The 23,905-nt window shown below is 39.8% G+C and overlaps 1 protein-coding gene across 1 annotated transcript in view; it reads right to left on the bottom strand.

Moving 5' to 3' along the window:
* The window catches only part of ARAP3 (ArfGAP with RhoGAP domain, ankyrin repeat and PH domain 3), a 1,205,760-nt gene that overhangs the window by 167,528 nt on the left and 1,014,327 nt on the right, over positions 1-23,905 (bottom strand). Inside the window, exons 27-28 of the mRNA XM_044069919.1 lie at positions 9,969-10,097; positions 9,436-9,569 (exon numbers count right to left, since the gene is read on the bottom strand). Of these exons, the coding sequence (XP_043925854.1) occupies positions 9,436-9,569; positions 9,969-10,097 (263 nt within the window). The remainder of the gene's footprint in view (positions 1-9,435; positions 9,570-9,968; positions 10,098-23,905) is intronic.

The following is a 23,905-nucleotide window of genomic DNA, read 5'->3' as shown; positions in this document are numbered from 1 at the left end:
CATGGAAACACATGTAGGAACTGTCAGGTCTTGTAGCCCATGCAGGTATGTCCCAAGGCCTGGGTAGCATTCTGCCATTGGCCAGAATGATACTGCAGTACAGGGACAAAAGGATTGTATTCCACAATTGTCTAGTGTAGTGGTGCATGTCACAGGGTATAAAGTATCTGTCGTCCTGGGATAACATGGTTGACAGACCATGGTGCTTTGCCAGACAGGGCCTGCACCTGTCACCCCTGGGAATCTGGATACTGCCTAGGGCTCATGCTTCCCCCTATAGTGCCTTCATCATGCATGGTTCAAGTGAGAGTCCACTGCTGTTACAGGGACAGTCAAGCAATAAACTGCGGGTCTCGCTACACAATGATACATGTCAGAAACACTATACGGACACACATATGTCAATCCCTAACATGGAGAACATATCTGTGCAGTGGCTGAGACATGCTTCAATGCTCCGGAGAGCACACCTGCATGACCATGTTATAACACATACCTCACCTATTGCCCATTATCCCTTATTGGAACACACGGGACCCAGGTGTGTCCATATTCCTGAAGGATATGTACACCCCCATGCTAATTGCACTTGCATAACATCAGATGCATTATGCTGAGCAACTACCTTTGTGCCAAAGTGAAATTCAAAATGCACCTTGAGACAGATCACCCACCAGGCCGCGGACTTCCCAACTGTCATAATGTGCTGTAATGGGGAAGATTAGGTCTGAGACAGAACCATAATAATGGCTACTCTCAACTATTCCGATATGAACTGGGAAGACTCCTCATGTACCAACACCGGCACTCACTGCATGTTGGATTCCATCAACCCCACTGACCTGCATCACAGTAGTCGCACAAACAGGGCTAACAGCATGCTACACATAGTTAGTTTCCAATGCCAAGAGCAGAGTGGTGAGTGCCATGGCACCCATACAGATGAACAATGCATGTGCAAATGCTGAATCCTACACAAATGAACCTTAAGCAGTCACATATGTGCAGTGATTGTGCCATTGAAACAGAACCAGGATTCAACCCAACACATACAAGTAGGCAAACTGGTGGTACCATGCTTTAAACTGTACCACAGAAGGTAGTAACTGTTGCAAGAGTGAACACACATAAGTGTAGGTGATCCCTGGTCAGCCTCAGTAAGATGCAAATACACCATATAAAACGACGCAACGCTACTGTAAAACTAATCAGCCACATATTATGAGGCCAAGCACAGAGCATTCTATAGCTGTGTCATTAATCGTAATGGCAATGACAAGACCTGCCGTGCTGCACAGCACTATGGCATGGGAAGTACTGCACCTACAGAAATAGCACCCATTCATCCAGATAGGGTCTCAGAGAACCTAAACACTCCCACCCCCCAACCCCCAACAGGTACACTTAGTAATATATCCATGTACACTACAGGGCCACTGTACTAATGACTATGCAGGTACAAGCTGCACTCTCTAAAGCCATACATACAGCTTTCATGGGACATGTCAACATCCCAGGGTGTATCCTACACAAATGTAAGAACATTCAGCTATCCACATACACATCATGTTCAATCATAGCTCCATGTCAGGCTGTGTACACACCGAATGGTGCACAGCACCAGTTATCACACCCAACAAAGGGGGAGACACCACTGATAATGGGACATAATGCACAACTACCCTGCTGAGTCTGGTCTATACGGCCATGAATCGTGGTCAACATAATTGATGTACTCAGTACAGATGTAGATGACAGTAGGGTTGATTCACACTGCATATCATGACCTTGTCAGGTCGTAGGACACCATCACCCATACTGTGTTCCAGCTACACTCAGTAAACTAGGTGTATATTCCTATGTCACAGGAGTGGTTGGCAACTGGACTACTGGCAGAACCCACACTACAGAAGGTGTCTGAGGAATACATGCACATCAAGCCAGTGCTAGCCACAGTAATACAGGGTCATTCCTGGTATTCCCCCTCTTTGTTATCTATACCACATAGACTAACACAGAAGGCATCAGCCTATCGATGTTTGCAAATTACTATGAACTAGGAGCAATAGTTGACTCAATGTGTTCTCAACATAGAGAAGGGCCTTTGTGTGTCAGATGTGTGGTGTGTGATGTATGGCCACAATCTGACAGCTAAGTATTGCATTGTCATCCCCTATGTTACAAACCCTGTACCCATTAACTACCACCTAGGCAGCGGTCAACATAATGGCAATTGTGTGTATGGGATGCAGTTGGACAGTACTTCCCTTTGATAGTTACATCATCACAAAAGACAGGTAGTCGTATGCGGCACCCCTAATCATGACAGGGTGCCATCCAGGAATATAGAGATAACTGCTCAGCCATACTCAACACCCATGTGATCCATAATAGATCACATATTTCCTTTAAGGGTCATTGCCCATGTGTAGATGGCCTACACTGCCCTTCACAATCCCTAGCTGCACTATGTAGCATGCAGCCTACCCTGAATAAAGCCATGTCCAACCCAGAGGTGTTGGACATGCTACACTTAACACATCCTGATCCCAAATAAACACATACGTCATGGACATCAACCTTTCTAGTACAAGGATCACAACATGTCTGAAGATCCCTGCCCCATACACTTAACATACTCTTGCTATACGATGCATCCCTGTCCAGTGAAGTTGCACATCGCCCCTCTCTGTGACATTGTGTGATGACCGCATGCCAAATATATCAGTAACCATGTGTATCAGTTCTGTGGCACTGCTTGAACTGGCCACTGAAACTTACCTGTCTGTGGTCTACAGCTAGGTAACCTGTCTGCCTAGGCTCATAAATGGCCTAAGGCATATATCCTACTAGATCACTATGACCATACATGCTATAGTTGATATCCAACCCTGCAAATACCAACAGGCTAGCTATTGTCCCATGTGTTACACATGTGCAACACAGGCAATACATGGCAGGATGCTACACAGCTGTACCGTGCCATGTAGATGTATATGGCAAAACACATAAATGCTTGCAAGTCTGCAGGGTCACAGGTCATTTCCCTAATGGCTATGCATGACTATATATGTGGCATATACACAGCATTAAGGTGGATTGCATTAATGTGAACACATCCAGGCATGTGCTGATAGGTAAAGACACCACTACAGGCAAACAGACATGCCCACGTCAAGACAACATCCACATGGTGCATGAGCAATATCACATGACACACACATATATGGTGATAACATCACATCACCAGAAGGTGTCAAATGTGTGTGACCTATACATGTCAGTGGTGTTAGTGTCATATAGATTTACAAAGACGTAATTGTAATGTTAATAAATGTGATACACATGTATGTTCAGCTGTACTGCTGTACTTCTCTGTGAGTTACTGTGACTTGTCTCCATCGTTATGTCTTCCAGGTATGCCACATAGTAGACTGCTGCCGTATAGCTGCTTGGAGGATGAGGTCCTCATCCCATACCTCCTCGACAACTACACAATGCTTTTCAGCCATGTGCCACAGGATGCACAGCAACGGGATGCCCTGTGGTAGGAACTCTGCAGGAGGATAAATGATGTTGGTGGTCACAATTGCACCTATCAGCAGGTGCGCCGACACTGCAATGACCTGATAAGATGGGCGAAACAGCATGCTAATGCAATCTCCAGGGAACAAGGTGCAAGAGGTGGGGACCACTCACCCAGCCCCCACTCACACGTACCGAGGAGCTACTGGCCAACCTGGGGACACCTGCAGACCTCCATCCACAAGCTTTAGCTGGTATTGTGGAGGTGGGTGTCTCTCAACCACTGAGCCTGGAGTTGCCTGGTAAGTCACTACTGCACATAAAACACAACTATATATCATATAGTTACATGTGTTACTGTATAATATGTAATGTGACATCATATGCAAGGCATGTATGCACACATGCCACATACTTATAGTCTGCTACTCTATGTATGCACAGATGTGCATACTCCATAGTATAGTGTATTGTACTGGCTTATGTGCTAACATGGACATTGCACCCTGTAGCTATCACACAGGTGTGGATAATGATCCTACTGCTGTGACACTCCTGTTTAGGTACCTCTGGCATTTTGCAGCGACAGCAGCCTGTGTCAGGTGAGATTGTTATTTACCAGGCCTGATAATGCACAGAACATATTAATAGCATGCTATCTGCCAGAACACATGTACACATAATGTATGGTGGTCCTGTAAATGGACGCTGGTCAGACCTGTTTACCTATGTGAAACAACTGAAGACTATATGAAACACCTACACTAAACCTTCCAAACTGTCATTGCCAGATGTATGGACAACAGTGAATACAATGGTGGAGGTGTGTTTCACTGTAGGGACAGGCACTACATATCAGCATTACACATGTTGGGAATATGAACAGTACTGTACAGAGAGCATATGTGTGCACACACACTAAATGTGTTGGAGCTGGAGTATGCCTGGCCCACAGGATACACCCTTGTGGAGTATACCCTTGCTATGAATGTCACACAATGTCATGTGCTATCAGACATGTCCATGACATGTACTGGGCTGACTGCAACACTGCTCAACTATCCTGCAAAACATGTCTCAAATCCCATACATACCACCCTTTGTCTGCATAACCCTGTCCTCAGTGGGGCATATGCCATCTATGGGTGTATGCCATATGGGATAACACTGACATGTGAAATAAGATGGCCATCATAACCATTGGACTGAACATGTGTACACATGGCCATGGAGGATGGCCAGAGACATGAAGCAACACACACAGTAGAAGTGATGTACATCTGTGTACACCCTGTTGTACATTGGCTTGACACAATACAACTATGGCCTTTGTGTAATGGTGATATTGCAGATGTGAAACACTAAACATCTACAGGCCTGTGCACAGCTTGTGTAGGCATAATGTGTAACCAACACATAACATGTCTTGAACATCTGGAGTGTGTCACGACATGGAAGCATTCACCTATACAGTATCCAAATACATACATGTGTTGCACAACATACACATACATCCACATCAAGCCACAGATACAGTACATTCACCTTGCTGGTGTCAGACATCACTGTCATGCCTGCTCATCATGTGTGTGAGGTACACAAATGGCACGTGGGACATAGAGTATGTGTAAGTTAGCCATGTGTGGGCATAGTTGCCAGGTATCAGTAATATGGTTGCAGATGTGCAGGGGTGTCAGCCGTATACCCTTCTGTGACCTGTGTCACACATTCCACATTAGGGTTTATTGTGTATATACCTCGTTGACGTGGATCACACTCCACATTAGATATGTATTGTATGTGAACATAGTCATGGCTATAAACTGTGTCAGTAGCTCATGCTGTATAGCAATTGTGAAGGCACATGATGCCCTGCAATGGCTATGCACATCAGCTCAATGTGCAGTATGTCCCTGCATATTTGTAGGGTGGACAGACAACATTCCATCAGCTGAAGGCCCATGTTAGTTTAACACGTCCCTGCATTGGGACACCATTACCGTACTGTAGATTGGAAAGGACACCATTGTGTTACACATGTATGCATGTCATTCAACACGTCAGCAGAAGAAATGTCATACTACATGTGATTGGCAAGGTCATACGCCACACAGCAGGCCGGTGTACTGTAAACCTGTGCTGGTCTGTGGCACCATTGCAAAGTAGGGACAGCCATGTCAAACATGTGTGTACAGCCACATGAACAATGTCTACACTCAGCTCAGGGGTAGGCAGAATAATGTTGAACAGACATGCACGGCTTTGGGGGAGATATGCAAGCTAGGGCTCAGGCAAGCATAGTATGCAGTTGACATACCCTACAGCTCATGTCCTTACACATAGGGGCGGTGGCCAACACAGAGCATCAGTGGCAGATGTACAAAGGTCAGCAATGGTCTGTTAACATGTGATGTATGTTGCACACACCATGGCAGTGCAGTGCAATTGTGCAAAGTGCATGCATTGTGTTGCAGGTATGGGGCATATGCTACTAACACAAATGGTGAAATACAGGTTTGATTGCTAAACACCACTATAATTATGTAAGGTGCATACCGTCTGCTATAACACATGCATGTTGTTGTATGCAACTCAGGGATGTATGGTAAGTACCACTATCATTGCCTAAGTTGAAACTATAATTGTCTAAGCTGATTGCCATCTGCCATATCACCTGCATGTAGCATGTGTGTCAGTGTTTTTCAGTGTGTGTTAGCCTGTGTGTGTCAGTCTGTGTGTGTGTCTGTCTGTGTGTTTGTCTGCTTGTATGTCTGTTTGTGTGTGTATCTGTCTGTCTGTGTGTCTGTCTGTCTCTGTGTGTGTGTCTGGTATAACTTGTAATGTACAGTTCTTGTCTTCCCCTCACAGGTGTTGGTGTAGGTGCGTTGCCCTCCTGCGGTCCACCTGATGTTATTGTCCCCACAGACTCTAGCAGTGATGATGATAGTATGATTGAGGCACAGGCAGGGTTGTCAGGGGCTGAATCTGTGCCATTGGTTGCCATTCCACCTGTCTCCCCCTCATCCTTGCACACAGTTCCCCTGCCTGCACATACCCCATCACCACCGGCCATAGAAGAAGGACAGTTGGTGGGTGGTAGCATGGAACAGGGAAGTGTGGTGACTATGGAGGGTGTGCCTGCACACCATGATCCCAGTCAACAGACTGGTGATGTCCCACACAGGTCTATGCCCAGCACTGCTCATAGGAGGACCACTAGCCAACATGCCCCTGCGAGACCAAGCACATCAGCTGGAGTCACCAGACGCATGTTTCGGGCTGTAATGGAGGCACAGGCATGTGCTGAATGGCATAACAGAGAAGGTCTGAGGCATCAGAGGGCTGCTGTCCGTTCATTAACTGACAACATCCAGGCACTTGCAAATGCTCACCATCATCTTGCAGATGTTTTGGATAGATGATTGTGTGACATGGTGGGAGTCCTTGACCGTGGTATGTCAATCCTCGAGCGTGGAATGTCTGTGCTGGAACATCTGGTGGGAGTGAGGCATCAGGCACGTGGACGTAGGTCAGCTACATCACCTGTTGAAGGTCTACATGAACATGCTACTGCACATGCCCACTCCCATAGTGGTGGTAGCAGCAGTGCAGCTGGTGCTGTGCAGTCCACACCAGGACACAGCAGGCCACATGCACGTGGTCCTGGACGGTCCCAACAGGGACATGAATCCAGTGGACATGTGTCATCAGACGGTACCCAATCTGGACCTTTGCCTGGTAGTGCCCGTACAATCCCTGGCAGGCACAGGTCATGTGGCTGTGGCCAGACATCGTGAACTGTGAAACCTGCCTTGTACAGTCTGCAGCTGTCAATATTACCCCTGTGTAGGCCAGCCACATGCCAGACCTGTGTGCATGCATACACACACACTGGAAACAAATGTAAGGCACCTCAACACACACACGCATAACATCCACACAGGCCCAATGATATCACAGGCCCTAACACATATGCATGATGTCATCCAGTGGCACAGCCTAGGTATCTGGCAAACATTATCACCCTGTGCATATGATGATGCCTGTGCTGCATCCCTGTCATCCACACCATCGGTGCTCAACACACACACATCTTAAGTTCCTGAATAAAATGACTGCATAGCAAAAAAAAAAAAAAAAAAAAAAACTTTATAAATGGTTCCCCTACATATTCCGGAGGTGAAGTTTCAACCAGACCAAAACAATTGATTGTACTTTTGGCTTGATAAAACTTTTTAAAAAGCATTTTTTGCAGGTGGACAAGAACCCCTTTTCCCCTTATAGGGTCAAGCTCCCCACATTACCTAACACAGTTCCACAATCAGAGAAAAAAGACCACACAAGGTACTATCACTGCTAACACATCAACAGTGATTTTCTTGGAGAATGGTGACTACAATGACACACTGACTGTTCATCCACTTGGAACTTGTTGACATGTACATTATCCCTTCATAAATGCAATACAGCATAATCTAAATTGAGCGATGAAAAAATAGTCCTACATATTACTGAGATTACACAGCTTTGTAATGCACCCACTTGCAGGGCCTTTGCCTCATAAAATCTGGGGGTGTACTACTATATGCTACTATTTTTCTGTGCACTAGAAATGTAGTTAATACATATGATCAATAAAAATATGCAATGGATTTTCTCAGTCATACAATAGTCATGCTTTCATGCATATAAACTCACCACACCTTCTCTCTTAACTCTAGCTGCTCTACTATACAAGCCTGCAAACTTAAATATTTGTTTTTAGATACATTTAGTGAAACTGGAAACTCCATCATGTAGTTACTGGAAGCAAATTTCCCAATCTGTGCGAGTAAAAATAATGCTAGCTTGCAACTGTCAAAAACATCAAAGGCACTATCATGTACTGGCATGTACTGGCATGTTTATATTACACATCCTTCATTTATGAAAGAAATAAAAAAAAAGTTCAGTCACCGGGTCCATGGATTCACAAAGAACAGAAAAAACTGTAAACAGACCTTAAAGAAGTAACTCTTTGTTCTTTGCTTTTATTTTAACATTTCAGAAGTGCAGAGACTACATGGGATAAGGAAGAGATTGTTATCAGTAAAGCCCAGTAACAGGCTATGCTTCACATATCTAGGTTTAGGGTACTAGTTTGCTAACATTACCCTTGCTGACAGCAATCCAGTCTTCCTACTTGCTTCTCTTTTTACAAAATACTGGACTGTCTAGCTGATTTTACAGTCTTTCAGTTTTTTTGACATTTTCTGTAATCTGTAATCTGTAATACTATTCAGTACTGAAATTAGAGATGAGCCACAGCTATTTAAGGATCGACAGATTGAAGTAGCCATTTGGTTTTAAAAATGGTGATGCTTGTATTATCTTTAGTCTGACTACATTCTGGCAAAAAAGTAGCTGCACAGAACTTATTAAAGGTCAGTTTATGCATTTCTGAAGTTAGTCTTGTCCTGTGTTCATACTATATGATTGTATGTTTGCATTTACTCCTGGGATGAACATATTATCTAGAAGCAAGCATTTTATTATTATTAACAATTATTATTTAGTATTCAAATACTGTTCAACAGCCCTATTAAAAAAATCAGTTGCACCACTGAAAGAGTTAGTAACATAATGATATCAGTTTGGTGAGCAGTTAACAATATCTTTTTACAAGAAATATCAGAAAGAGAATTCCAGTGTGATTTAGTGTAGTGCATTAAAAAGAGACTAAAATATTTCTTCAACACACACTGCTTAAAATAGGCAGCTTAGCATCTGTGCAAAGACTACTCCCATATAAGTACATACTTTTGGTTATCACCTCTTGCATATCTGAAACTGTGATTATTTCCAGATCAACAATAATGGTTACAGAGAACATATAAAGAAATATGAAATACTTTGTCCTTATCCTCTCACCTTTTTGTCTTTCATAAGCAGCAGTTTCCGATTCTGCAGAAGAAAATACCGTTCCTGGAACTTGTTACCCAGGAGTTTGGGTGGCTCCTCTCTGCATTTCAACAATCCACCTTTCTGAGCTTCACTTTTTAGTCCTACATAAAAAAATTAACCATGTGTTAAACTCAAGCAGAATTATTTTAGATAAACACTAGCCAGTCAATGTGCAGACTGTTACATATGTAAACAATATCCAGGCAGTGACCAAAGGTGAGAATCAAACACTGTACTACACACCTACAAGGTAGGCACCTTAACCAGCATGCTAAAATCCATAGCACTTTGCAGCCTTCCTATAATCAGCTGGTTTACTTTCAGCTAAAGAACAGTTTTCATTTTACTCAGCAGAGACAAGGAAAGAATCCCAACTCCAAGGAACATTACTAGTTTCTCTAAAACAAAGACAACACAAAAACAGTATTAAAAGAACATGTGCAGCAATGATTTATGCATTTTAATGAATAGCAAACAACTGTGGCGTGAATAATATTTACCGGAAAAAAGGATAGCTCCCTCTCCACTTGGAATCTTCTTCATTACCAGGAAGGCGGAGCTGGGATCTGTGAGTTTCCCCCACTGGAGAGCTTGTTCAAGAACTTTTTCTTTGGGATGTAGTGGGCGTTCTGTGAAGATAAAGGACCATTTTGCAAAGTATTAAAATATGATCATATACTATATAGAATGTAATGTCAACAATTATACATTCATTTACTAGACAGATTTGAAGAAAAATGACGCCAAATTGATGTTTAATTTCGAATCCTCTTTTACCAAAAAATATGGAAGCATGTACCTCATCCAAAAATGTAAAGTAGCATATTGCAATTCAGGCCGCCTCTGTCCAATTCTAATTACAGCAGTTTTACTTTTCTACTCCTTCAATTAAGGGATTTCGCTAAGTCATGAATTCAGAAGTATATATATATATATATATATATATATATATATATATATAAAAATATATATATATATATATATATATATATATATATGTATGTATATAAATATCCATCTATCTATCTATCTATATATATATATATATATATATATATATATATATATATATATATATATATATATATATATTTAGTTTACTATCATATGGAAGGTCAAATCATCCAGTGCTTACAACCTTACCTGAAAGTCAGCATGCTGAATACCAGCATACTCAATATGAACCTATGAAGACACCGAGCACTGAAACTCCCTAATGCTCCTGACCCAGGAACAAGAGCTAACATGGGTCCGGAATGAGGGCAAGTTTGGACAGCCTGTATTGCTGGTTTTTGACTCAACCACCTGTGTATCAAGCATATGATAGTAAATCCAAATCCATATACATATATATATATATATATATATATATATATATATATATATAGATATATATATAGGGTCTATATCACTTAGTCGCAGTTTTATAACTTCGAACACGGAATGTTCGAACCATTCTGTTCGAAGTTACAAAACTTCGACTAGTGATTAAAAAAAAAAAAAAAAAAAAGTAAAATAAACTGTTGTAAGCAAGCCTTACAGAGATTTCTGTTTAAACGCTCAAACTTGTACAAGTTCGAACTTACGGTCTTGACCATATGGGGTTTGACCTTGTACAAGTTTGACTATGTGATAGGAACCAATATATATATATATATATATATATATATATATATATATATATATATATATATATATATATCCTTCTTTCGGCTGCTTCCGTTAGGGGCCGCCACAGCAGATCAACTGTTTCCATTTCTTCCTGTCCTCTGCATCTTGCTCTGTCACACCAACCACCTGCATGTCCTCTCTCACCACATCCATAAACCTTATCTTAGGCCTTCCTCTTTTCCTGTTACCTGGCAGCTTCATCCTTAGCATCTTTTTCCCAATATACTCTGCATCCCTCCTCAGCACATGTCCAAACCAATGTAATCTTGCCTCTCTGGCTTTGTCTCCAAACCTTCCAACCTGGGCTGACCCTCTAATATACTTATTCCTAATCCTGTCCATCCTGGTCACACCCAGTGCAAATCTTAACATCTTCAACTCTGCCAAGTCAAGCTCTGATTCCTGCCTTTTTGTCAATGCCACTGTCTCCAACCCATATAACATAGCTGGTCTCACTACCCTCTTGTAGACCTTCCCTTTCACTCTTACTGGTACTCGTCTGTTACAAATCACTCCTGACACTCTTCTCCACCCACTCCATCCTGCCTGTACTCTCTTCTTCACCTCTCTTCCACACTCACCATTACTCTGAACTGTTGATCCCAAGTACTTAAACTCATTCACCTTCACAACCTCTACTCCCTGCATCCTCACCATTCCTCTATCCTCCCTCTCATTCACACACAAATATTTTGTCTTAATCCTGCTGACCTTCATTTCTCTTCTCTCTAGAGCATATCTCCACCTCTCCAGGGTCTCCTCCACCTGTTCCCTACTCTCACTACAGATCACAATGTCATCTGCAAACATCATAATTGACGGGGACTTCTGTCTGATCTCGTCTGTCAACCTTTCCATCACCATTGCAAATAAGAAAGGGCTCAGAGCTGATCCTTGATGTAATCCCACCTCCACCTTAAACGCATCCGTCACTCCCACCGCAGACCACACCGCTGTCACAATACCCTCGTACATATCCTGTACCACTATTACATACTTCTCTGACACTCCCGACTTCCTCATACAATACCACAACTCCTCTCTAGGCACCCTGTCATATGCTTTCTCTAAATCCACAAAGACACAATGCAACTCCTTCTGACCTTCTCTGTACTTCTCCATCAACACTCTCAGAGCAAACATTGCATCTGTAGTGCTCTTTCCTGGCATGAAACCATACTGCTGAACACTAATCATTACCTCCCTTCTTAACCTAGCTTCCACTACTCTTTCCCATAACTTCATGCTGTGACTGATCAGTTTAATCCCTCTATAGTTACTACAGCTCTGCACATCACCTTTATTCTTAAAAATCGGTACCAAAACACTTTTTCTCCATTCCTCAGGCATCCTCTCACTTTCCAAGATTTCATTAAACAATCTAGTTAAAAACTCCACTGCCATTTCACCTAAACACCTCCATGCTTCCACAGGTATGTCATCTGGACCAACAGCCTTTCCGTTCTTCATCGTCTTCATAGCTATCCTTACTTCCTCCTTGCTAATCCACTGCACTTCATGATTCACTATCCGCACATCATCCAACCTTCTCTCCCTCTCATTCTCTTCATTCATCAACCCGTCAAAGTACTCTTTGCATCTGCTCAACACACTCTCCTCGCTTGTGAGTACATTTCCCTCATTATCCTTTATCACCCTTACCTGCTGCACATCTTTACTAGCTCGGTCCCTCTGTCTAGCCTCCTCTCTCTTTGCCATGCACCTTATCTCCTTATATATGTGTATATATATATATATATATATATATATATATATATATATATATGTATATAGGATTTGACTGTCTAAATTGGCCATAGGTGTGACACTGCAAGCTGTGGAAGAACTACCACAGCAGGGCTAGACAGCCGGTGGTGTAAACGTTGACTCTAGATGATTGCCACTATTGAAGTGACATCCCAACCGCATGTACAAAAAATGGGAAAAAAGGGGTTGTGTATGGATACATATCTATCTATCTATCTATCTATATATATATATATATATATATATATATATATATATATATATATATATATATATATATATATATATATATATATATATATATATCCACTGCAAATATTGAGGTACAAAGACATTGAATTAAAAAATGGAAAAAAAAAAACATAGATTATAAATGACTGAAGCATAAAATGGCAAAAAAACAAGAAATCATGTTTTTTTGGTGATGGTGGGGCAAGCCCTCCTGCACCCCCCCCCCCGCAATATCAACTGCTAATTACATATACCAACTCCAAGTGGGAAAAGGACAAATTCCATCATCCCAATATTTGAGATTTTGTACAAAGTTAATGCAGGAAGAAGAAAACAAATGAGTTTTGAACACTTCTGCTGGCTGAAAAAACAGTATTACTTCTGTTTGATTACATGGAGTGTTTATACATACATATATATATATATATATATATATATATATATATATATATATATATATATATATATATATATACATATATGTGTGTGTGTGTGTGTGTGTGTATAGATTTGTAACCGTTCATCGATGTGCAGAAATGTTGACACTAACTTCATTGACATCACGTGCTCCAAACATTAAAGTGACCATGAAACAGTGGCAAACCACTTTGCAATTAAGCAATGATAAAGGACAAATTATTATTCCAGTGATAAAAATTCAAAGGGGGATATTCCAGGGTGACTCTCTGTCACTGCTGCTATTCTGCCTTGCCCTTAATCTATTATGCTGTCTACTTAACAGCTTAGGCCATGGTTATAATTTGGCTCCTAGAAAACAACGAAGTGTAAGACTTCTCATCTTCCCTTTGTCGATGATTTGAAACTGTATAGCTCATCAGATGAGGAACTCAAAGTAGAATTGCAAGTGGTCAAAACTTTTTCAGATGATATAAGAATGTCATTTGGTCTTGATAAATGTGCAAAAGCAACTTTTAAAGCAGGAAAAGTGCAGCACCAAGAAAACATCAGTTTGGGACAAGAATGTGACATAAAAGAACTTGAGTAAGAGGAAGTGTATAAATATTTGGGAATTGATGAAGGCTCAAGAATAAAACATGAACAAATGCAAATAAAACTTAGTAAGAAGTACTTTAGAAGACTTAAATTAATCCTGAAAAAACATTAAATCCAAGCTATAAATCAATTTCCGCTTCCTGTCTTAACTTACAGTTTTGAAGTGACTGACTGGCCCCAAAACGTGTTGGATAGACTGAATAGGAGAACAAGAAGGAGGCCTCATGCTCACCAAATGATTTATAAAAAGTTAGTGCATACCAAGAATATATATTCCCTGTTCTGAAGGAGGGACAGGCCTCCTTGAAATTGATTACATGTTCAGATCTGCAATCATGGGACTCCACACATATCGGCTGACCTCACAAGACACAAATGCAGTGAAAGTTTAGAAACACAAGGAGAATAAATCTAAGATGACTTCCCTGCTTAGGATAGGAGATGCATATTGTCATCAAGCAGGCATGGAAAGCAAACTACAAGTGGATAAAAAACAGGCAGCAACTGAATTTTCCAAAAAAAACAAAAGAAAGAATATAAGGTGAAGGACCAGATGAGAAGGCAAGAAATGTGGAAAATGCATAAATATAGTTGCAAGTATAGAAAACTTGTGGAAGAACCTCATGTTGATCAGGAACGAATGCAGGAATGGTTAAGGAGAGGCTAATTCAAACCAAAATATAAAAGGTTAATATTGGCGGCACAAGATAGTGGGCTACGTACACGTCTGCTTATGAAGTCCATTGAACATGTGGGAGAAACAGACAAATATAGGTTTTGTAAAGCAGAACTGGAAACAATTGCACACTTTGTTGCTGGTTGTGACATACTAATGGCATAAAGACTGTATACCGAATGGCATAAGAATGTGTCGAGACTGTTGCACTGGGGACTGTGCAAACATTATGTTATTGAAGTGGCTGAAAAACACTAGAAGGATGAGCTACAAAGCATCATAGAAAATGATGAAGTCTACATCACATGGGATTATCCATTACCAACAGTTCAAAAGACAGATGCTAGAAAATCAGATATAATGGTCCAAGAAAAGAAGAAAAGTAGCTTTGATCATTGAAATCGCCACACCCAGTGACTACAGTGTCCTGTGTTCAGAAAGGCACAAAGTCATAAAATATCAGGATTTGCAAACAGAAATGAGAGCAATGTGGAAGAAAGATACCCATATAGTTCCAATAGTAGTAGGAGCAACGAGTCTTATAAAAAAGAGTCTACAATCATATTTAGATATGCTACCAATACATGTAACTCTGTATGAATTGCAGAAGGAGTCATTACTATGCACATTGCGGGTGCTGCGAAGAGCACTTTTGGCTGACATCAAAAAGAGAAACAGTACTAATTTCATGAACTTTAATTGTACTTTGACTTAGGAGTGGGGTCCATTTCCGTCATGGTATTAGAAACCTAAAAGATTTGGAGAAATTAAAAAAAACATTGATCCACAAAGGATTGAATCAAAACACTCAACCAGCATTTTTGCATCCCTGCACATCCCACATCCCTGCTAATTACATATACGAACTCTGAGACCTCACTGCAGTGGAAAAAGGACATAAAAGGTCATATGCCCTGATTCCCACTATACTCCAATCTCATAGTGATATAGCTGGTACTTTTCAATCAACTGATTTTTGATCATCTATACCAGCTTTTTTACTCTCGATGAAAAAGCCACTTTGATGAAAGGTTCTGCATGTGCGCGTGCGTGTGTGTGTGTGTGTGTGTGTGTGTGTGTATTGTTTTGAAATATTTAATACAATAAACTATAAAAGTCATGCAATTCAAAGATGCCTTAATACATTAACAGGATTATGACTAGTTTGACGATCATAACCTGCTTATTTTGTGTTTAACACATGGGAGCCAAGAAACTCATCTCAAAAATGAAACTAGAGAGATGAATCTTGGCATCCATGTCGAGAGAATGCATAATTTAAGGCTATGATCGGCAAACTGATCATAATTCTTTGTAGTTCATATGTGTGCCGTGTACTACTAGTTACAGGAAAAAAAAATCACTGTTTCAAAGCCATAAAATACTTAGTAAGCACTGTCAGAAAGGTAGTGTAACACAGTCTGTTACATTTACACTCACCTTTTAAGCCTGTCAACGGTCTACATTTCCACAGGACATCCAGATTACTACTTCATGTTTTTGGTCTGTTCCTCATAAAATCTGCAGTTTTTCAGACATACCACACTGAGGATTGAAGTCATTAAATAATGACATCCATTTGTGTTTCAAAGTCTGTATCCTGCAGGTAATGGATGCTACTACATCCTGTTATTCTAGGAGCTGAGTTTGTTTGAGAAGTTGTGGACAAGTTACCAGTACGGACAGCCTGCAGAAACAAATCTTTTATTTCTGCTGCTGTCATTTGCTGGTCAGTACTGACAGGTTATACTACTATCCACTAGATTCGACCTTAACAACATAAGCAGTGGGTGCTTAACATTTGTTAAGGTCAGGTCGCTAGCCACTCTGGTGCTTAACTGGTTTGTCTTTTTCCGAATATTGGAGCATAAACAGCATGCTCCATGCGCTACACATTTCCATCCATCCATCTTCAACCCCTTTTCCCATTCTGCACATGGGATCAGGGTGTCACTTCAGCAGTGACAATTGTCTCGAGCCAAGGTTTACATTACACTACACATTTGTTATGCCTAAAACATGTTGTTAGAAAAACTGTCAACCACTGACATCTAGTGGCCAACTTGAATATTTCATGTTGTTTTGTCTTTAACAGATAAATGTTTTTTTCATATATGCTCATTTCATCTGGGATTTATAACTAGCTCTCAAGTCCATCATCCATAATTTTTCTTTTAAATCAAGTATCTCATGTCTTCTATTATTTTCACCTACAAGATAATGCATTTTATATGAGCAAAACTGAGGTATGTGTGTTGAGGCTGGCTACATCAGCTAATAAAAGTATTTTAGGAGTTATTTGAATTGGGTCTATGTCATATCGTCGAATGACCACATAGTCGAATGCTATCTCATTGACAATGCAGGCCGTCCAATGCCCCCAACACCCCCCCAACTAATCATATATACCAACTCTGGGATCACACTACAGTGCGGAAAAGGGCAAATTTCTTGATCCCACCGCAATGCTATCTCAGTCAGAATGGCTTGAAGGTCTGCATTGTCAACAAGATGATACATTCAACAATGTGGTCATTTGATGATCTGACATAGACAATTATAATTAGATATTCTGGGCTCTGTCTTTAGATTCCATATTTAACTGTTTCAGTGCTTCAAGTTACAAACCATGCACCTGTTTTAGTACTGTCTATGTAAGGGATGACAGGGGCCCCTGTATCATAGACAATTACTAGGCTTGTTGATCTATGAGGAGCTTTAAAAGCCTAGCCATACATTCCAATGAAGTTTTTATCCCTTATATTTTAAATACAAACAAATGAGGGGCAAGAAGAACATCTGCATATTGCCCCTATCTATGAAGGACTAGGGTGCTAAACAAAAGGTGAATTTGTGGTTATCCATCCATTCATCCAGATTACATTTGAATAGTGTAAGAGAAGTACTTTATTTCATGTGTAGAGGAAGGTGATTCCAATGAAGAGGCATTCTCTGAGATACACATCTTTCCCCTCTAAAATGTTCTATTTATGTTGCAAAAAAGACTGAGATATCCTGAATGGATGTTTATATGCCCATTGGACTTGCGAATGTGTAGTAGATCTGTCAGGATAGTATATGTGAGGGTCTGTATGAGAGGTAGAGATCGACTAAGAAAGCATTGTGGGTGTCCAAGTCATTTCAAATTTTGGACAGGTACATACAAAGGGGTATTATATTCATTGTTTGGTCAGATGAGTGCAGAACACAGTGGAACTTTAGACCTGGATGTCATTCTGTTAGTAATAAGATGTGCAATAAAAAGGGACTTTAGTCTACATAGGCTACCAGGTACTTAGCTACTGGATACATTTTTAGGGGTATGTTGTCTATGTCATAGTTAAAAGGAATATCTTGTTTGCTGAAGGATACTATTATACATTTCTTATCATTTAGTTTTAATCTATGGTTTTGACATCAGCTAATGTTTTGGAAAATGCCCACTTGGAGGATATTGGTCTCCTCTATGTAGTTTATGACGGTGACTCTCTTGGAGGATCTTGGTGTCCTCTGGGAAGTTTATGATAGCATTGAGATAGTCAGCTATAAACCTTTATCAGCAGCTTTGACCTTTGAGGAGTATATGCTAAAGAAGAGTGGCTCAATGACTCAATGAACCCTGGGGTACTCCACTAGTGACAGGTCTTTTGTTGGAGGTAGAGCAGCCCACCCTAATTTCCTGGGTTCTATTTCTGAGAGAATTTGCTGTCCAGTAAGTTACATAGCGATCAGCATTTAGCTGGGATAATTTATCTGCAATACCCGAGTGTGGGGTGGTGTTGAATGCCTTAGTGAGGTCTAGATATATGATGTGTACTGAACTGCCCTCATTCATTGCTTCAGTAAGCCTCTCAAAGAAGTCAACCAGGTTAAGGAAAGTCTGGAAGTTGGCTTAGAGGATTAAGGAGCTTTTAACAATATGTTTCCTGTGGTCCAGAGGTACAAAGTTTGATTCCCTCAGCCTCCATTGCTAATGGTGTGACTGAGCAAGTCACATAAACAGACATCGCTCCTAGGCTGAGTGTTAAAAGTGTCCATGGAGATCAGTGCTCTACCCTGGAAACAAATACAAATAAAATAAGTAGGCAGGATCTCCCTTGACAAATCCAAACTGGCTTGGGTTGAGAGTGTGTAGGTTATCTATGTCCTTATTTATTTATTTTTTTTAATTTTTCCAAGTCTTTTGGGTTTCTAATACCATGATGGGAATGGAACCCCATTCCTAAGTCAAAGTATGAATAAAGTTCATGAAATTAGTATTGTTTCAATCTTTGATGTTAGCCAGAAGTGCTCTTCGCAGCACCCGCAGTGTGCCCAGTATTGACGTCTTCTGCAATTTGTATGGAGTTACATGTATCAGTAATATACACTATCTAAGTAAAATTATACATTCTTTTTTATAAGACCTGTACTCTTACTATTACTGGAACTGTCTGTGTATCTTTCTTCCACACTGGCTTTGTTTCTGCCTGCAAATCCTGGTATTTTATGACTTTGTTTCTCTCTGTATGTAAGACATTGTAGTCACTGGGTGTAACGATTTGAATGATCAATGCTACTTTTGTCTTCTTTTCATGGACTACTATATCTGGTTTTCTGTATTTTTTGAACTGTAATAATGGATGATCCCATGTGATCTAAACTTCTTCATTTTCTATGATACTTTCTGGCTCATGTTTCCAGTGTTTTTCAGATACTTCATTATTATATAGTTTGCACAATCCCCAATGCAACATTCTTTCCACATTATTATGCCTTCCAGTATACAGTTCTTCTGCCATTAGTATATTACAAACAGCAACAGTATGTGTGATTGTTCCCAATTCTGTTTTACATAACATACATTTGTTTGTTTCTCACGCATGTTCAATGGACTTTGTAAACCAACGTGCACAAAGTCCCACTATCTTGGGCCACCAATATCATCTTTTGATTTAACTTCACCTCTCCTTAACCATTCCTGCTTTCGATCCTGATCAATATGAGGCTGGTCCAAGAGTTTTTTATACTTGGAACTATATTAATGGATATGCCACATTTCTTAGCTTCACCTCATATTCTTTCTTTTGTTTTTTGGCACATTCAGTTGCTGCCTGATTCTTATCTATTTCTGGTTTGATTTCCTTCCCTGATTGATGCTGAAATACTTGTTGTGTTGATTAATTTAGATTTCTCCTTTGCATAAATATTGCACCATATCAGATCTTTCTTTCCCATATCCACATTTCTTTTTTATACCTTTTAAAAGTCTCTAGTTTTTGTTCTTTATATTGTAACACTTCCTCATTCACTTCTTTTTCCAAATGGCCCAAGGTTTCTTGGTCTGTATAATATTTTCATAAATTTGTTGTATTAATGAACATAAATTTTTATTTGAAGTTTCTGACCATTTTTCTTGTGGAAGTATTTTTCTTCATTCAAATTTCCCTTTTAATCTTTTGGTATATCTTCTGTCTGGAAATTCTGGGCTTCTTGCATACTATCAACAATACATAATTTCTTTCTTATCCTCAAAAGTCCACTCTATCATCTTTATAGCTCTTTTTTGGCCTATCAGTTTTTGTGATTTTTATGGACTGCTACTTCCTCCCAAGGTGACTTTAAAGTTTTTAACTATACCAATTTTCAGTTGGATATGTGTTTTGTTGATTTTTTATCTGGGGGGCTTTCTTTTGTGCCTGACAAAAGGGCTGATTTAGCAAAAGCCATTTTGAATTTGAAAATTTTCACTCTGAAACTTAATTTAACAATGTTAATGGGTAATACGCCTTGCTTAACGCATGATTTGAAAGTTTTGAGTTTGTTCAACCCACCACTACACTCTACTATAGCATTATTCGAACGCATTTGTGAAATGGATTTGAAAGATGGTATACGCAGTAACATTTCTAAAAAAACTACTAGTAATATAACTCCAGATGAGCTGGACTTTTTAGTGTCCCTGAAGTTACACAGAATTCGGGTAATGAAACCCGATAAGGGAGGGGGCTTATATTTATGCATGAGCATGAATATATAAAAAAGATGCATGACGTTTTGGAAGATGACTGTTATGAGTTGATTAGTATTAGTGAAATTAACATTGCATATAAGCAAATTTATAACCATATTAACGATCTGTTTTTGGAAGGTAGTATCAATTTGGATACACTTCACTATTTAACCATGGCAGCACCAAAGACACCAGTCATTTTTGGGTGTCCTAAAGTACACAAGAAAGTCTCTGATCCACCTTTTAGACCTATAGTTGACGGACAAGGCTCTATGCTTGTGCCAAATATGTTGATGGAAAACTAAAACCAATCATAAAAGGGGAAGAACATATTTGCCCAGATTCATGGGGATTTTTAGAAGGCATAAATAAATTAGAATTTAATGCCAACTACAATTTTTTAACAGTTGATATAAAAGATTTATACACTGTTATCCCACAAGATCAAGGCATAGATTGGGTTAGGCATCTATTGTATGCCAAACGCATGGATAATGATGCCTTGGAAATACTCTTACAGCTAGTTCTCCACAACAATTTTATGTTATTTGATGGTCAAGCATATAAACAAACTACAGGTGTTGCTATGGGTGCACCCTGTGGTGGTAGCTTCGCCAATTGTGTTTTAACACATTGGGAACACAAACTTTTTATTTAAAAGCTATTTGTTCCAACAACATGCTGCCTGGTATACTTGATACCAGGATGACATGTTTTTCATTTGGAAAGGCGATGATACCACAGTTCCAATTTTTATAGAAGAGATTAAATGTTTCACTAACTTTTTGGATTCCACCTTTCAATTTGAAACAGAAGCTATCAACTATCTGGATGTGTACATATCAAAAGATATAGCCCATAACAGATTTAGAACCACTTTATATAGGAAATCCACATATTCCAATACTTTCTTGCATTTTTCTAGTGGCCACCCCTTACATCAAAAGAAGGCGGTTATGAAAGGCCAATTGGTCAGGGTATCAAGGATGATTCCTTTCGAGGATGATTTCCAAGTAGAATGTAGTTTACTTAGATCCATGTTCAGTAGTAAAGGTTATCCACCCAGACTATTTGATAAAATAAGGCAAGAAGTGGTTAACAAAAGAAACATGGGACATTTTAGACCTATCCTGTTTAATGGATACCATGATTTTATTCATGAGTCGGATGGTGATAGAAACTGTTATGCACAAACAAATTCCCATACTAAAGGTATATTAGACATGGGTGGTCCCACACTTATCACAACTTTTTCAAAGGATGCAAAAATTGTTTCAAATATCATCTATAAGAATTGGGCACTGCTGGCAGAAGATACACACATCAACAAAAAGTTTGAAAAATTGCCACACATTATTTATCGGCGTGGCCAAAATTTAAAGGACATCTTAGAACTTCCAAGCAGAATTACAAAAAAGAACATGGGTATGTACAAATGTGGTCACTGCCATCAGTGTCAGCATATTCATGTGAGCACTAAAATAACCATTAGAGATGTTGAATACAGCATATTAGGTAAATTTAATTGTGAGTCAAAGGGCATTGTTTATGCTGCTATATGCCAACAATGCCAATCCTTTTATATAGGAAAGACAGAAAGGACAGTGCGCCAACGCATGTACGAGCATATGCATCATATAAGTAAAGGTACCACCACAAATGCTTTGGCTAGGCACACATTGCAACATCCCACTCAATGTTTTGTTTGCCATTGTGCACCAGGAACTATATAACAAAAGAGGAGGGCCATGGGCATTAAGGTTAGAAGAAAAGGAATTGTTGTAGCAGATTAGAACTTTTGCACACACACACCCCCTGGCCTTAATGAATATGCTTCCATTAAATGCATTTTGAAACTTAAACAGCTAGTTAGGTAGAGTGTGTGTGTGTGTGTGTGTGTGTGTGTGTGTGTGGGGGGGGGGGGGTTAACACAAAATATAGCCCCAGGCAGGGGTGTAGCTAGGATTTTCAAATTTGTACTGACAGCTCTCAAACTGCTACCCCCTCCCCAGCCAAGCTACGGCCATTCTCGTAATTCATGGTTCGCTCTTTTAGTGTCGATGAAGAGGCATTCGCTGTAATGCCTCTTCAGTAATATAATATAAATTCACTCAAACTCGGTTCCTTGAATTGAAAATTAACCTGAAATGTCAGTTCTTTGAAAAATGCAGCATGGTAGTTGGGGTAGAGACTTTATGCTTTTGTTTTCTGTAACTAAGGTACAGGTTTTGAGCTTGAGTAAATTACTAACCACCTGCTACCACTAACTAGGATGTTTCATTCACACACACACCTACCTACCTCTTAGTGCAAGAAATATGGACAAAGCCTAAAATAAACAGGGACAGATATTAAATAATGTTCTCATGAACTTAGAAAGTTGCTAGAATAACAGGATTTGTGCTAGTATGAATTTTTCTAAAGGACATGAAGTCTGAAGCTCAAATGTCTGTCATTATTTAGCAACTTCAGCCTTCAATGATTTTCTAGAAAATCACAAAATTTATGAGGAACAGACAAAAAATATGGGGCAAAAATCTGGACATTCTGCAAAATGTGGACAGTTGAGAGGTATGCTACCTACCACACACACACACACACACACACACACACACACACACACACACACACACACACAAAACCTCTCAACCTCTTACAGCAACAAACTCATACATAAAACTGAGGCAAAGGCCCAAAAATAAGGACATTTTTTTTAAATATTGCTCTTAGAAAGATAATAGAATAGTAGTAGGTCTTGCATCAGTACGAATTTTCTGAAAGGTATGAAATCTGAAACTGAAATGTCTGCATTATTTTCTAACTTCAGTCTTTAACAATTTGCCACTAATTTGCCAGAAAACTGCAATTTTATGAAAACGGACCAAAATGTGATGCAAAAATATAAAATTGCCAGACAATACAGCTGGGAACCTATCAAAGGAGGGACACCATTTTAATATGAGCACAGTTAACTTAGAGCAGCTGACAAAATTAGAGAATCTACATGCATTTTTGAAATAAAAGTAATGTATAACTCTGATCATTACAGTTATTTATAAAAGTAAAGTAAACCCTCTATGTTTTCT

The sequence above is a fragment of the Protopterus annectens genome, chromosome 4.part0 (assembly GCF_019279795.1).
Source record: "Protopterus annectens isolate FY-2018-M chromosome 4.part0, PAN1.0, whole genome shotgun sequence".
In the NCBI taxonomy this organism is placed as follows: Eukaryota; Metazoa; Chordata; order Ceratodontiformes; family Protopteridae; genus Protopterus; species Protopterus annectens.
The sequence above is the reverse complement of the archived record's forward strand: the minus strand, read 5'-3'. Positions and strand labels throughout refer to the sequence as shown.